The sequence below is a fragment of the Bombus terrestris genome, chromosome 6 (assembly GCF_910591885.1).
Source record: "Bombus terrestris chromosome 6, iyBomTerr1.2, whole genome shotgun sequence".
NCBI lineage: Eukaryota > Metazoa > Arthropoda > Insecta > Hymenoptera > Apidae > Bombus > Bombus terrestris.
Genome location: NC_063274.1, coordinates 21,834,061 through 21,845,125, shown reverse-complemented (window position 1 = coordinate 21,845,125; position 11,065 = coordinate 21,834,061). Strand labels below are relative to the sequence as shown.

Sequence of the window (11,065 nt, the reverse complement as noted above, 5' to 3'; positions counted from 1 at the left end):
ATCCTGAAACCGAGGGGGATCATGATCGCGAAACCAAGCGGATCAATGGATTGTCCGTATTCGTTAAAGAAACAGAGCAACGTATAGAACGCAGAGAGATTCCGCAGAAAACCGATAAAGCCAAGTATACGAAGTATAAAATATTAGATAAAGAGTTTTCCTTTTTTGTCATAAAGCGCTTTAATTCCACTGAGAAAAAGATCGTATTAAAGGCAGAAAACTTATCTAACCTTTTGCTAGAGGAAAAAAAATAGAGATATATATTGACAATTTAAATTATTGTTTTTAATGAAAAATTTTCCCAAACGTATGTTGGAATATTTATCTGAATAAGATGCCATTTTATTAGACAGATAAATATAAGAAATAGAAAATAACTGTTACAAGTAAATTAACGTATTTCAGCGACTGTAAGAGTTGGTGCAGATCGATTTGGAGTTCGACCAAGAGGAAACGAGTTCGTACAGGGCCGATCTTTCGCAAGAAGGGAGGAAAGGTGGTATTTAATTTTCAACACTTCGTGAAACCGGAGATAATCATCGAGGAATACACTCGCGTGAACATTTACAACAAGTAATATTTAGTTTTCTAAATGAAATATAATAATGATTAGAGAAGACATTCTTTCACGGTAAGACTAATTAAGCTTTTCTTTGTAATGCCGATCAAGCGAATGCATTAAGCGAAAAGAAAGGTCTGTGATGTTAGTACGAGAACAATGGAAATTGCAGTTTTGAGATAATGAGGTGTTGCATGAAACGGTGGTAGATTTTTCGAAAACACTGATTTCTGAAATTTCACAGGCCGCGTTTAGTCAAAATTAACAAGAAAGAATCGCCGAAATCTGCGTCGTGCATTCGTGAAAAACAAGTTTCTACGGAAGCGATTCCTCGTCAAAGCAAATCTAAGTGTGAAAAGACACGAACGAATATCGATGCTAAAGTCGAAGAAAAGATAGCTGGATGGAGGTTAAAGAAAGTTAGATATGGATACTAATAATGAATAAATATTAATATAAGTATTATCACGGATCAGCATATCTTGTAAAATTCCATGTGACCTTGTAGAAAGATTTTTTATCCAAATTATTTTGTAAAATATAAGAAGTGCAGTCGTGTAAAATCTTCAGAAGGAAAACACATATAGAGGAGCAAAATTTGTTTCGATGTTACAATTATGATCTTATTATCGAGCCTGATATCACTTCTTTATTTTACTTTTTCTCGAAGCGCTAAAATTAATTCTTATATCGATTGTACAGTTGAACTTTACGTTTATTTGAACTTTAATCTCGATAATCGTGTTTTATAAAAACATCGCATAGAGAAACGTAAATTACAGCGATGTACACAGAATTTTATAAGAAAATCTGTGTAAATATGAAGAAAGTCTGTGTCAATATTCTTGTTCGTTACTGTATGTAATTGTTCCCCCCAAAAAATGTTTACTTTTTAATTCTCAGTTTGCCAACTTTATCATATTTATGTGTATTGAATAAATATTTACATCTACTGTTTTAATATGAATTGTTTATTCAAAATGATTAACATATCAGAAAATACTCATAGTCCGTAGAAACCGTGCCAAAGAAGACAAGAAGGACTCCAAAAAGAGTTACAGCAACGCATAATTTTATATATGAGTTCAATCCATTTGGAAATCCAACATCCACTTCCAATAATTCAACGACGGTGAAAGGAATTCGAAATCTGTTGAATGTTGGAGAAGGAGGTATAATATACATATATACGTGTGTGTATATATATATATATAACTTTGCAAAAGAACAGGAAGCTATTTTATTTTAAATAAAATTTGACCAAACCTGACAAATGATATGAATTTCTTTCTTTCTCTCTTTTCAATTAAAGATATATATTTTCTTATTGTGTTTCCAGATTCGCTTTTCAGACATACAAATAAAAATTCCACTAATGTTCGGCCACATACCACGGCAGAATTACCAAAATTGCATTCACGTAGCGATACCCTGCGAAGAAATTCAGCAAGACACGAAAATATAACTAATTATGGGAAAACTGCAAATTTACCTACGATAAAAAGGCAGGAAATAGGCGACGAGCTCCGATTGGCTAAAGCTCGTAACGATAGACGTAAGATTTTTATGCAAGTTATTTTTAATTAACATACGCTTGCATTGAAATTAATATATAAAATATTAAAAAAAAAAAATAACGATTATGTATATTTTTAGCATCTTTTTAAATTAGATCCATTTTAAAAAGTGATTCTAATTTAGAAGTAAAAGATCATTTCCAACTTATTTTTATTTATTTATATCATACGTACATTTCAATGAAGTTTTTATAAATTTAGTTTTTGCCAGAATCAAAACGTTCAAATTATAATAACGTTTAAAATTCTGATTTTCTAGGAAAGCTTGTCAGCAAAATTGATCAAGAAGTTGAAAAAGTAAAGTCAGATTGGCAAGCATTACGTTCGAATAGCGAATGGACGCAAAGTAAACATTTTGCAAGTGACCGAACGAGAAAATTGTATGATACGCTAGAAAAAATGACACAAGAGATAGATAAAATGCAAAAATCCTATTTGGATCCAAAATCAAACCAATATTTGCACCGAGGCGCAATGAAAGCCTTAGATCCTCCAGATTTATCTTTCGAAGAAAAGGCGGCGAAAGTTAAAAACATGCTGTTCCCTAAAGAGAATAAAAAAATAGTTGATGGAACGTTGAATAATCTATCAAGCACGTTAAAAGGTAGTTTATCAGGCGTAGTTTCATCAAAAGATATACCCAATAAAGAAGTGGAAAAGAGATCGCTTCTTTCCAATATGCAATCTCAAAATGTTAAAAACAGTACAAAATTAAGTAATAACTTGCCGTCGAATCTTATTAAGCGAAATACAAGTGCAAATAATCGGAAAAATTTAAAAAAGATTAATTCTGATACTGAACAATATTTGAGCAATTATATTAATGAAGCAGAAAAATTTTTTGTTAATAAAGAAGAACCAAAAATTAAAGAATTAGAAATCCATCCAGAAGATGTATCAGATATACTGAAAAAGCTGAATATAAATTCTGTTGATATATTTGATATTGCTAATATCACTGGAGAAGATTCTCCATTACAGAGTGTGGAAAGAATGGGAAGTAGACAAATGCAAAGTTCTGTACAAACAATTATAGATGAAGAGATTGGAAGTGGAAAAGTAAAAGAGGAAGGAACTACAAAAATTTCGTCATTAAAGGAAGATGATCGTTTAACAGAACATAATAATGTGTTAAATTATGATACTTCCATTCAAACGAATATTAAAGCTATACATCGAGATAATGTTTTTATAGAAATGGGTTTGCACGCATTGAGTAATAATTATCCTCAAAATGCTTTGATGCGTGTTCTTCAGTCTGAATATCTAAAAAAGGATAGAACGTTAAAACCTATGTAGAACTTTAGATATTAGCAATATTAGTGAAACTAAAATACATTCCATAAAATTGAATTCACATTTGTGATTAAATAGGATTATATAATAAAATTAAATAGTATAAAAAGAAAGATGTAGGAAGTAATATTTGAAAGATATTTTAAACCACATAGAAAACATATTTTTTTCATTAAATGTAGTACATTGCTTAATTATAATATGTTTCTATGTTGAAAGTGCTTCAAATATATATATATATATATAAATTGAAATATGTGAAAATTAATTTCTTTGTTTTTCTTTTATATACAGTCTTATGTTTTACAGAATATACATTTATCTTCTATATTAAAAAATGAGAATTCTTATGTATGTGTTAAAACGTATCACAAGGTATTTTTGTTAGCTATTATTAAAACATATACAAATTAAAAACAATAATTAGTTAGGCTACTATATTTTACAAATTGGTAAGAGAGTCATTCAGCCAATTCCATTGCGTGCATAAAATTATGGCACTGTTCTAATGAATGACCTGCATTACGTTGACGTAAACTGCAAACTGAACGCAAGGAATATATGAAATTCTCTTATAGCATACATGCCCAGTATTTTGATATGTCTTCAACTAACCAATGTACGATGTATGTATAAACATGCCATACCGGTATCATATAAATGTTTAAAATTTTCATTAAAAATCGTATCCAGCGATCATGATCCAGGAAGGTATGCTTGTATAAGTTCTTATCAATCATGTTTCTTCGTTGACTCCGATAATAAATAATTGCAAACTTCATTTTAGTCAGCACATATCACAATACTGGAAGCGCTGAACTATGACTTTGGTATATGATGGCCCCTGTAAAATTAATTGCTGCTGCCAACATGAAAACAGGCAACCAACGACCATGTGACGCGGTCACTAGTTCAGCTGTTAACGGACCACACAAAATACCCGGTATCGTTGCCTAAAAATATTCATATAAATTACTAATCTATTTGTAAAATATTTATCATGCTAATAAAAATAGCTACGTACTATAGTGTTAGAAACCGCAAAAGTGATTCCCGCGTGATTTGGTGCTATATCCGCGTGATTACTAAGATGTCCTGCAGAATTACACGCACAGAGTCCCATAGATATTGACACGAAACTATAATAAAACAAAATCTAATTATATTGTATAATTAGAATAAAAATTATTGTATACGTACTAATTTAATTTTGATACTAACATTACTGCAGCAAGTAAATTGTCTACAGCACAGAATGCTAATAAAAATGCACCTGGTCCAATCAAACCTATGTTTGTCATTAATCTTCTTACAGATAAGACTGGCCATCTCTTCTGTATTAGATTGTCAGCACTATGTCCAGCAACTGTAGAGATATTTAATTTTCAATTTTTAGCCATTTTTGTATTAGATGTTAAATAATACATACCAATACCAACAAGAGAATTCACAATATATGGAAATGCTGTGAAACTAATACTTTCTTTATTGACAGAAAGATTTCTAGCTAGATAAGTTGGCAACCATTGCATTATTATGTAATTGCTCCAATTCATTGCAAAATGTGCTATATACAATGCCCATAAAGGCCAATGAGAAATGAATTCAGTCCAACGCAGATTTCTATTTTGTGTTACCTTCAAATTATGAAATATTAATTCATCCTTAAGTATTATATTCATACAAGACAACAATTTAAATGAATCGACTACCTTAGGTACAAATAATGGAATTTCATCCTGGGAATTAGTTTCATCGTATAACATTAGCCACAAAAGTGTCCATATGATACCAATTGTCCCAAATAAATAAAATCCTGTTTGCCATAACAGATGAGGACACAGCTGTAAGTATCATGAATGAAGCAATGGTCAATAAATATTTCCAAATAAATAGCATTTCATTATATAAAATTCAAACTCACAACAGATGCAACAACTTGTCCAACAGAGCCAGCTGCTACAAGATATCCAAATGCTCTAGATCGTTCTTCTACAGGGACATTGTGTGCAAATAGGTGAAAAATAACTGGCAGGCCTAGCAGCAATAGACAGCGATAAATAAAACACTATACTTTATGAAACTATTTATATATCTGTTTATTAAAATCTTACCCAGGCCTTCTCCAAGTCCCAAGAGAACACGACAAATAATGAGCAATGGAATTGATTGAGCCAAGATTGGAGTTATAACTGTGCTAACAGACCACAGTAAAACAGCCAGCATTAATACCATTTTACATCCAAAACGACTCGCTGTATTTGCACCAATAATCTAATGTAAAAATTAATAAAATAAATACAATGAATGCGAATAGTATCTTAAACTAAAAATGAATAAATCATAAAAGATTTATAATATTAAATATTCGAATATACCTGACTAGTAAAATAACCAAAGGCAAAGGCAGAAAGTATCCAGCCTTGCCAGTACAAGTCCCATTTAAATTCATCGGTCATGGGAACGATTGCTATAGGCATTATAACTCGATCTGCCGCATTTATGAAATTTGCGGCGGAGCATAATGCCACGATTCGCGAAGTACGTGGAAGCATTCGGAATTTCGGCATGTTTGGTCGATGTTTCAAATCAGTTACATCGCATAACTAATTCGGTATTTCTAACCTCGATGGTACATTAATTTAAACATTTACTATAATGTAATATCATTCGATAATGTATGATTGTTAATAGAGAACATCATCACGTGTTTGATTTGCACCCAGTTAAATGGTTTGCTACAGTTAATAAATCTCATAAAAACAACACGTAAAAAGTATCCACATTGTTATACTCGAAACTTACAAGACGTGTCAAATATTGCGATTATGCGACGTGTGCAATTTTGTTTGCAAATCTTATCTATAGATGGTGCACAAATCTGCTGTGGCAAAAAGGAAAAAAGTGTAACTGTAGATAACATAGAAACAAACTTAATACCATCGATGAGGTACGGAATAGACGTGACACCATTGATTCAGGACAGGATAGATGTGACATCACCGACGAGGTATAGAATATACATAACATTTGTGATATCCATTTACCGATGTCTTGCTGTTTTACCGGCACAGTTATCGAAAACTTTTGTATCTACTGTTGCTTCGTTAATATGATATATAAGTTGATATAATATAAGGTTTTGAATATAAGTACTTATTAATGATTAAATATTCTATTCATTTCTTTTTAGCATTGAGCAAGTAGAGACAAGCCGAAATTACAGATTTGGTATGTGTTGGTTTTGGATGATGCAGCAATGAGGGCACCTGTTCGCTGTGAAAATCCATTCATTAGCTATGAATCTGGGCCTTCATTAATTCTCTTTTTTGTTACGTTAGTTTTAATAACAACTCAATGCCGGAGACGCGTCATAAAAATCAGTTACGGAAAGTTTTTTGCGAGTTACACTCGCAGTTATTGACTACTGCCATCTAGGAATTATAGAGTCTGACCTAAAACGACGCGCGCTAGTCATCAAAATAAACACTATTGAAGTTAAACACCGAGTACTTTAATAACACCCTACACGTCCTGTTTCGACCGTTCGCGGAGAGATGCACTCGCGAGATAGCACGTCAATGAGAGTCGTAAATTCCTGTTACGATGAGATAATCGATGCCACGAACTGATCGATCCCCTTATTTGTGTTAGGATAATAGGGGTGGTTCAATTGAGTATACACTGAATTAACAGGTATAAATTACAGTTTATTCAAACAACTAGTTGACTAGGGAGATATAAATTGATAGAGTATAATTAGGTTTCGATTGGTAGACAAAGTTACAGTGTAGAGTACGCGACGTAAGCTTAGGTGGTGACGGGTCAAAAAATGTATAACGACTGACTTTTTGTGAAGATGATGCTGCGGAGGAAAACTTGTGATGGGTGGGTCTAAGAACATGAAATGAGCTGATTTGTTAAGGATAAGTTTTCGTTTGTCGAAGATGAAAGGACACAGGGGCTTTCCCTTTGGAATTCTTGGGAAAACCCCAATACTTTAGTCTTTGTGATTTAACCTGATTATAATCGTCCGAGATTTGTAATAGTGAGTTTGAGCTCGAAGTGACAACTAGTCGCTGAACGTAGCCGCGGTCGCGGGATGAACGTTTTTACCTAATAGAGGTATAGAGTAATTGTATAACTTTCCTTAAAAAGAAGTAGTTGTAGCGATACTCGACAGTAAACATTCCAATGGTTTCTGCCCCGTGGCTCGCCACACACAGACAATATTCTTCGGGCAAGATGATTACCAGACGTCGATGCATCTCCACAGTACATGTTCAGCTAGCCTGAAGACCCGCTTTAGGATTTAGTTAACTAAAGTTCTTCAAACGGACAAACAGTCTTTATCCTGACAGTCCCTAAATCTATCACCTACTACGGGTAGATACGGGAAATTTGCTTTTCTTACGATCGACGCTTCAAGCTAGTAACTTTCTCTCATGGGCGGCTAGCCTCCTTCTCTAACCACCAACATAGAAATTAACCAATTAACAGCCACGTCCATTTCCCTCACTTTCCGAACGAAGGTTTTCCTCAACGAATCCGATGATCTCGTGCCCTGAGACACACCCCATCATAGTTTTCCTCTGCAACATCACCGTGGCGGAGAGGAACATTGGGATCTATGGAATCCAACTATGGGGAACAGCAAGTAATTTCAACATTGGAATACTTCAACGCTTCCAATCGAAAACGCTAAGATTCCTAATAAATGCACCCTGGTATATTACCAACGAATTTTACCATTGCGACCTCAAGGTACCCACAGTCAAAGAAGAAATAACAAAATATAGCAATAGATATAGCAAAAGAATCAACAAACATCGAAACTTCCTAATTACTAAATTACTTAATACGTCGGACCAGATCCGCAGGCTAAAAAAGCACTATCCATTAAACCTAAGCGCAAGATTAGACCTAAGCATAAGTTAATAAGTATTAACTTATTATAATTAATCAATTCTCGCATTGAGAATTTTGAATAAGTTTCTCTGACGCGGCGCAGTGACATGGCGCAGTGACAACTTATTATAAATAATTAGCCATGTCACTGCGCCACGTCAGAGAAACTTACTCAAAATTCTCAATGCGAGAATTGATTGTAAAATACTTGTAAAAAAAAATTTTATGTTCCAAGGATAAGGTAGTTGCTGAGAGTTCTAAACATGTTCAAGTCCGTTACTTCTATGTTAAGAATTGTGTGTCAAGGGGTATTTTAGATTATGTTTATGTGCCAAGTTCTGAGAATGTTGCAGCTATTTTTACCAAAGGTCTAAATGGGATTAAGACTTAATGTTTTACCAAAGCTATGGGTCTTCTAGAAACTATGATCAAAGAGGAGTGTTGAGGAAAATATTAGGTTGGTATGATCACTAGTTCTTACATGCAAAGTTGGTACGACTACTAACGACGCTCTTTTGTTTTCCTACCCGCCACGTGTTAATTATCAGAGAATATCCGGTGTGTTGTAATGGCTTGGTGGTGAAATACAGAGTATACAAAACTAATCTGTGTGAATCAATTAAATATCGAACCTCAAAATCTATTTAATAATAGCAGTAAACATCTGGCTGCCATCTTGCTCGCGGTGTATGGCCTGGTCTAGGTAGAGAGTCACTAGACGTAACACGTCTTCCACTTCAATGTTATATTCCAGAAATCATAAAATTTCTAAGAAACAATGACATATTGCTGAGATATGACCTCAAATTTTTAATATCTTCAAGTATTTACATACATTGGTTTGTTTATTTACATTTTTCGTTTGTTTATTTATTTAATTTTATTATTTAATTTATGTTGAATTTTTGAAGCCTCACTTCAACTTATGAAAATGATCAGGATGGAGGGTGAGAAGTAGACAGAGCTAAGGATAAATTATAAAATATTCGAGTTATTGATTAAATTTTAGAAATTATACAATAATCTTTATAAATGAAACTAATTTTATAGTAATTAACGTACTTAATTATTTGTGTTTCGCAGAACTTAGATATAGTAACAAATAAAACGTAATTCTTACTTGAATAATTCAAATTTATTTTTATAATATAATTATTGTACAAGAATTTCTTTAAAACTAATATAAATTAATAGTAGCATGCAATATTTTAGGAACTAATAATTTATGCTATTTGTTACAATATAAATACATTTGTAAGCCTTAAACATAATTTCAAAATAAGGAATATAATGTAACAATGTTAGTAACAATTATTTAAAACTAATTACAACTAATTGATATAGTGAAGTTTCTATACTTCCTGTTGTAATTCCAACTTTTATCCCCAGTAATTAACTTTTTTAAAAATGGCTCTCTTTGTTGCGTTGAATTAGCAAATCGCATGTCGAAATTCGATTCAGGAGATTGCTTTCCGTCAGTTGATGGGTGACCCACACCTCGGATTCGAATCGTTGTTCGCGGAATGTTTAGAGCATCTGCTATCTCACGGACACTAGATCTTGGGTTTTCATCGAGGTAGGCCTTGATAAGGTCAGTATCAGTGGTGGATGGACGTCCGCTGCAATCTTCATCTTTCGGATTAAAATTTCCGGCTCTAAACCTCCTAAACCAATTCTGGACGGTTTGAACAGTTATAGTCCGATCGTCATAAACGTCATAAATCTCCTTTGGTGTACTGTCTTTTTTAAAGCAGTGAAACATAATGTAACAAAAATGCATCTTTTCGTCTTTCATCTTTCACCATGCAAAAAACACTTTCTACTAACGTTGAGAACTGTTCTCTTGCCTTACCAGAGGATAACTAGTAATCACACAATTGACTGTAGAGTGATCTTTTTCTTTTTCTTTCTTTCTCAAAGAGGGGAAAATGCTATTATTCTTCATCTTTTTTTTTACGGAACTGCTGTGATCACTTCAACGCGTTCGTCGCTCCTCTCGCCATTGCCCTCTGAGGTTTCCTTCTAGTCCACATTACCACCCTCCTTAGAGCCGTTAACTCCTCACTCCATCAATAGTTCCTAATCCTTTTGCCCGTCGGTTTGCTACTCCTTTGTTCATACTTATTGTCAATAAAAATGCTCCTACCGTTCCAACAGAACGTGTGTCCACCGCTTATGCTGATTGGTACGATACCTTTCTCAGTTAGCATAACCATAAGGCTCGCACCTCTTCGATCAGTTCTATACCCCCCCTCCCCTCCCCCACGCTGGCGATTATCATTGTGGGATGGCTCTTCTTGATTATCCGGATCATGATCTCCGCTTCGCGTAAGTATTTATTAGTTCGCATCCTGACCAACCTTAACCAGGATCGCTTCACTTCTTTTGCTAGTTTATTTTTCTCTCCTCTCTTCCCTACTTCCTTTGCTGTCATACACCTCAACATTTGCCTTATCTGTTGTACTCCTAATCCTCCTTCGCCTGTTCACAACCGTCCATATACATATTGTATTTAATTCATTCGTCATTTAATTTAGAAGAATATACAGTAACTAATGAGAACATTATCGACAATGGTCACGTTTATTTCATATCTCTTTTGTGGCTATACATCAGTACATACACATAGATATGTATAGGCACTATGTATGAAATACATGCATGTGTAAGACAGGATGGAAATATAATACTTATGAATAAAAGAGCGTATATAAAAACAAGAAGC

The 11,065-nt window shown here is 33.6% G+C and overlaps 2 protein-coding genes across 3 annotated transcripts; one reads left to right on the top strand and one right to left on the bottom strand.

The window, feature by feature from the left end:
* Nucleotides 1-411: 411 nt before the first annotated feature.
* Nucleotides 412-3,459, top strand: LOC125385243. Of its 2 annotated transcripts, XM_048406499.1 has the most exons (3): nucleotides 412-1,731; nucleotides 1,899-2,114; nucleotides 2,396-3,459. In XM_048406499.1, exon 3 carries the CDS (start codon nucleotides 2,536-2,538, stop codon nucleotides 3,433-3,435), a length of 900 nt encoding a protein of 299 aa, XP_048262456.1. In that variant the 5' UTR covers nucleotides 412-1,731; nucleotides 1,899-2,114; nucleotides 2,396-2,535; the 3' UTR covers nucleotides 3,436-3,459. The 2 variants fall into 2 exon arrangements, with proteins under 2 accessions (XP_048262456.1, XP_048262455.1); XM_048406498.1 differs by lacking the exon at nucleotides 412-1,731 and having other exon boundaries at nucleotides 1,819-2,114.
* Nucleotides 3,460-3,686: 227 nt separating this feature from the next.
* LOC100643141 (sodium-dependent phosphate transport protein 1, chloroplastic) lies at nucleotides 3,687-6,283 on the bottom strand. Its single transcript, XM_003402224.4, has 8 exons — nucleotides 5,811-6,283; nucleotides 5,547-5,706; nucleotides 5,357-5,469; nucleotides 5,145-5,276; nucleotides 4,862-5,069; nucleotides 4,654-4,798; nucleotides 4,457-4,571; nucleotides 3,687-4,385 (listed from the first exon to the last, which is right to left on the bottom strand). The coding sequence occupies exons 1-8, from the start codon at nucleotides 6,000-6,002 to the stop codon at nucleotides 4,230-4,232; spliced, it is 1,221 nt and encodes a 406-aa protein (XP_003402272.1). The 5' UTR covers nucleotides 6,003-6,283; the 3' UTR covers nucleotides 3,687-4,229.
* Between the last annotated feature and the right edge of the window lie 4,782 nt (nucleotides 6,284-11,065).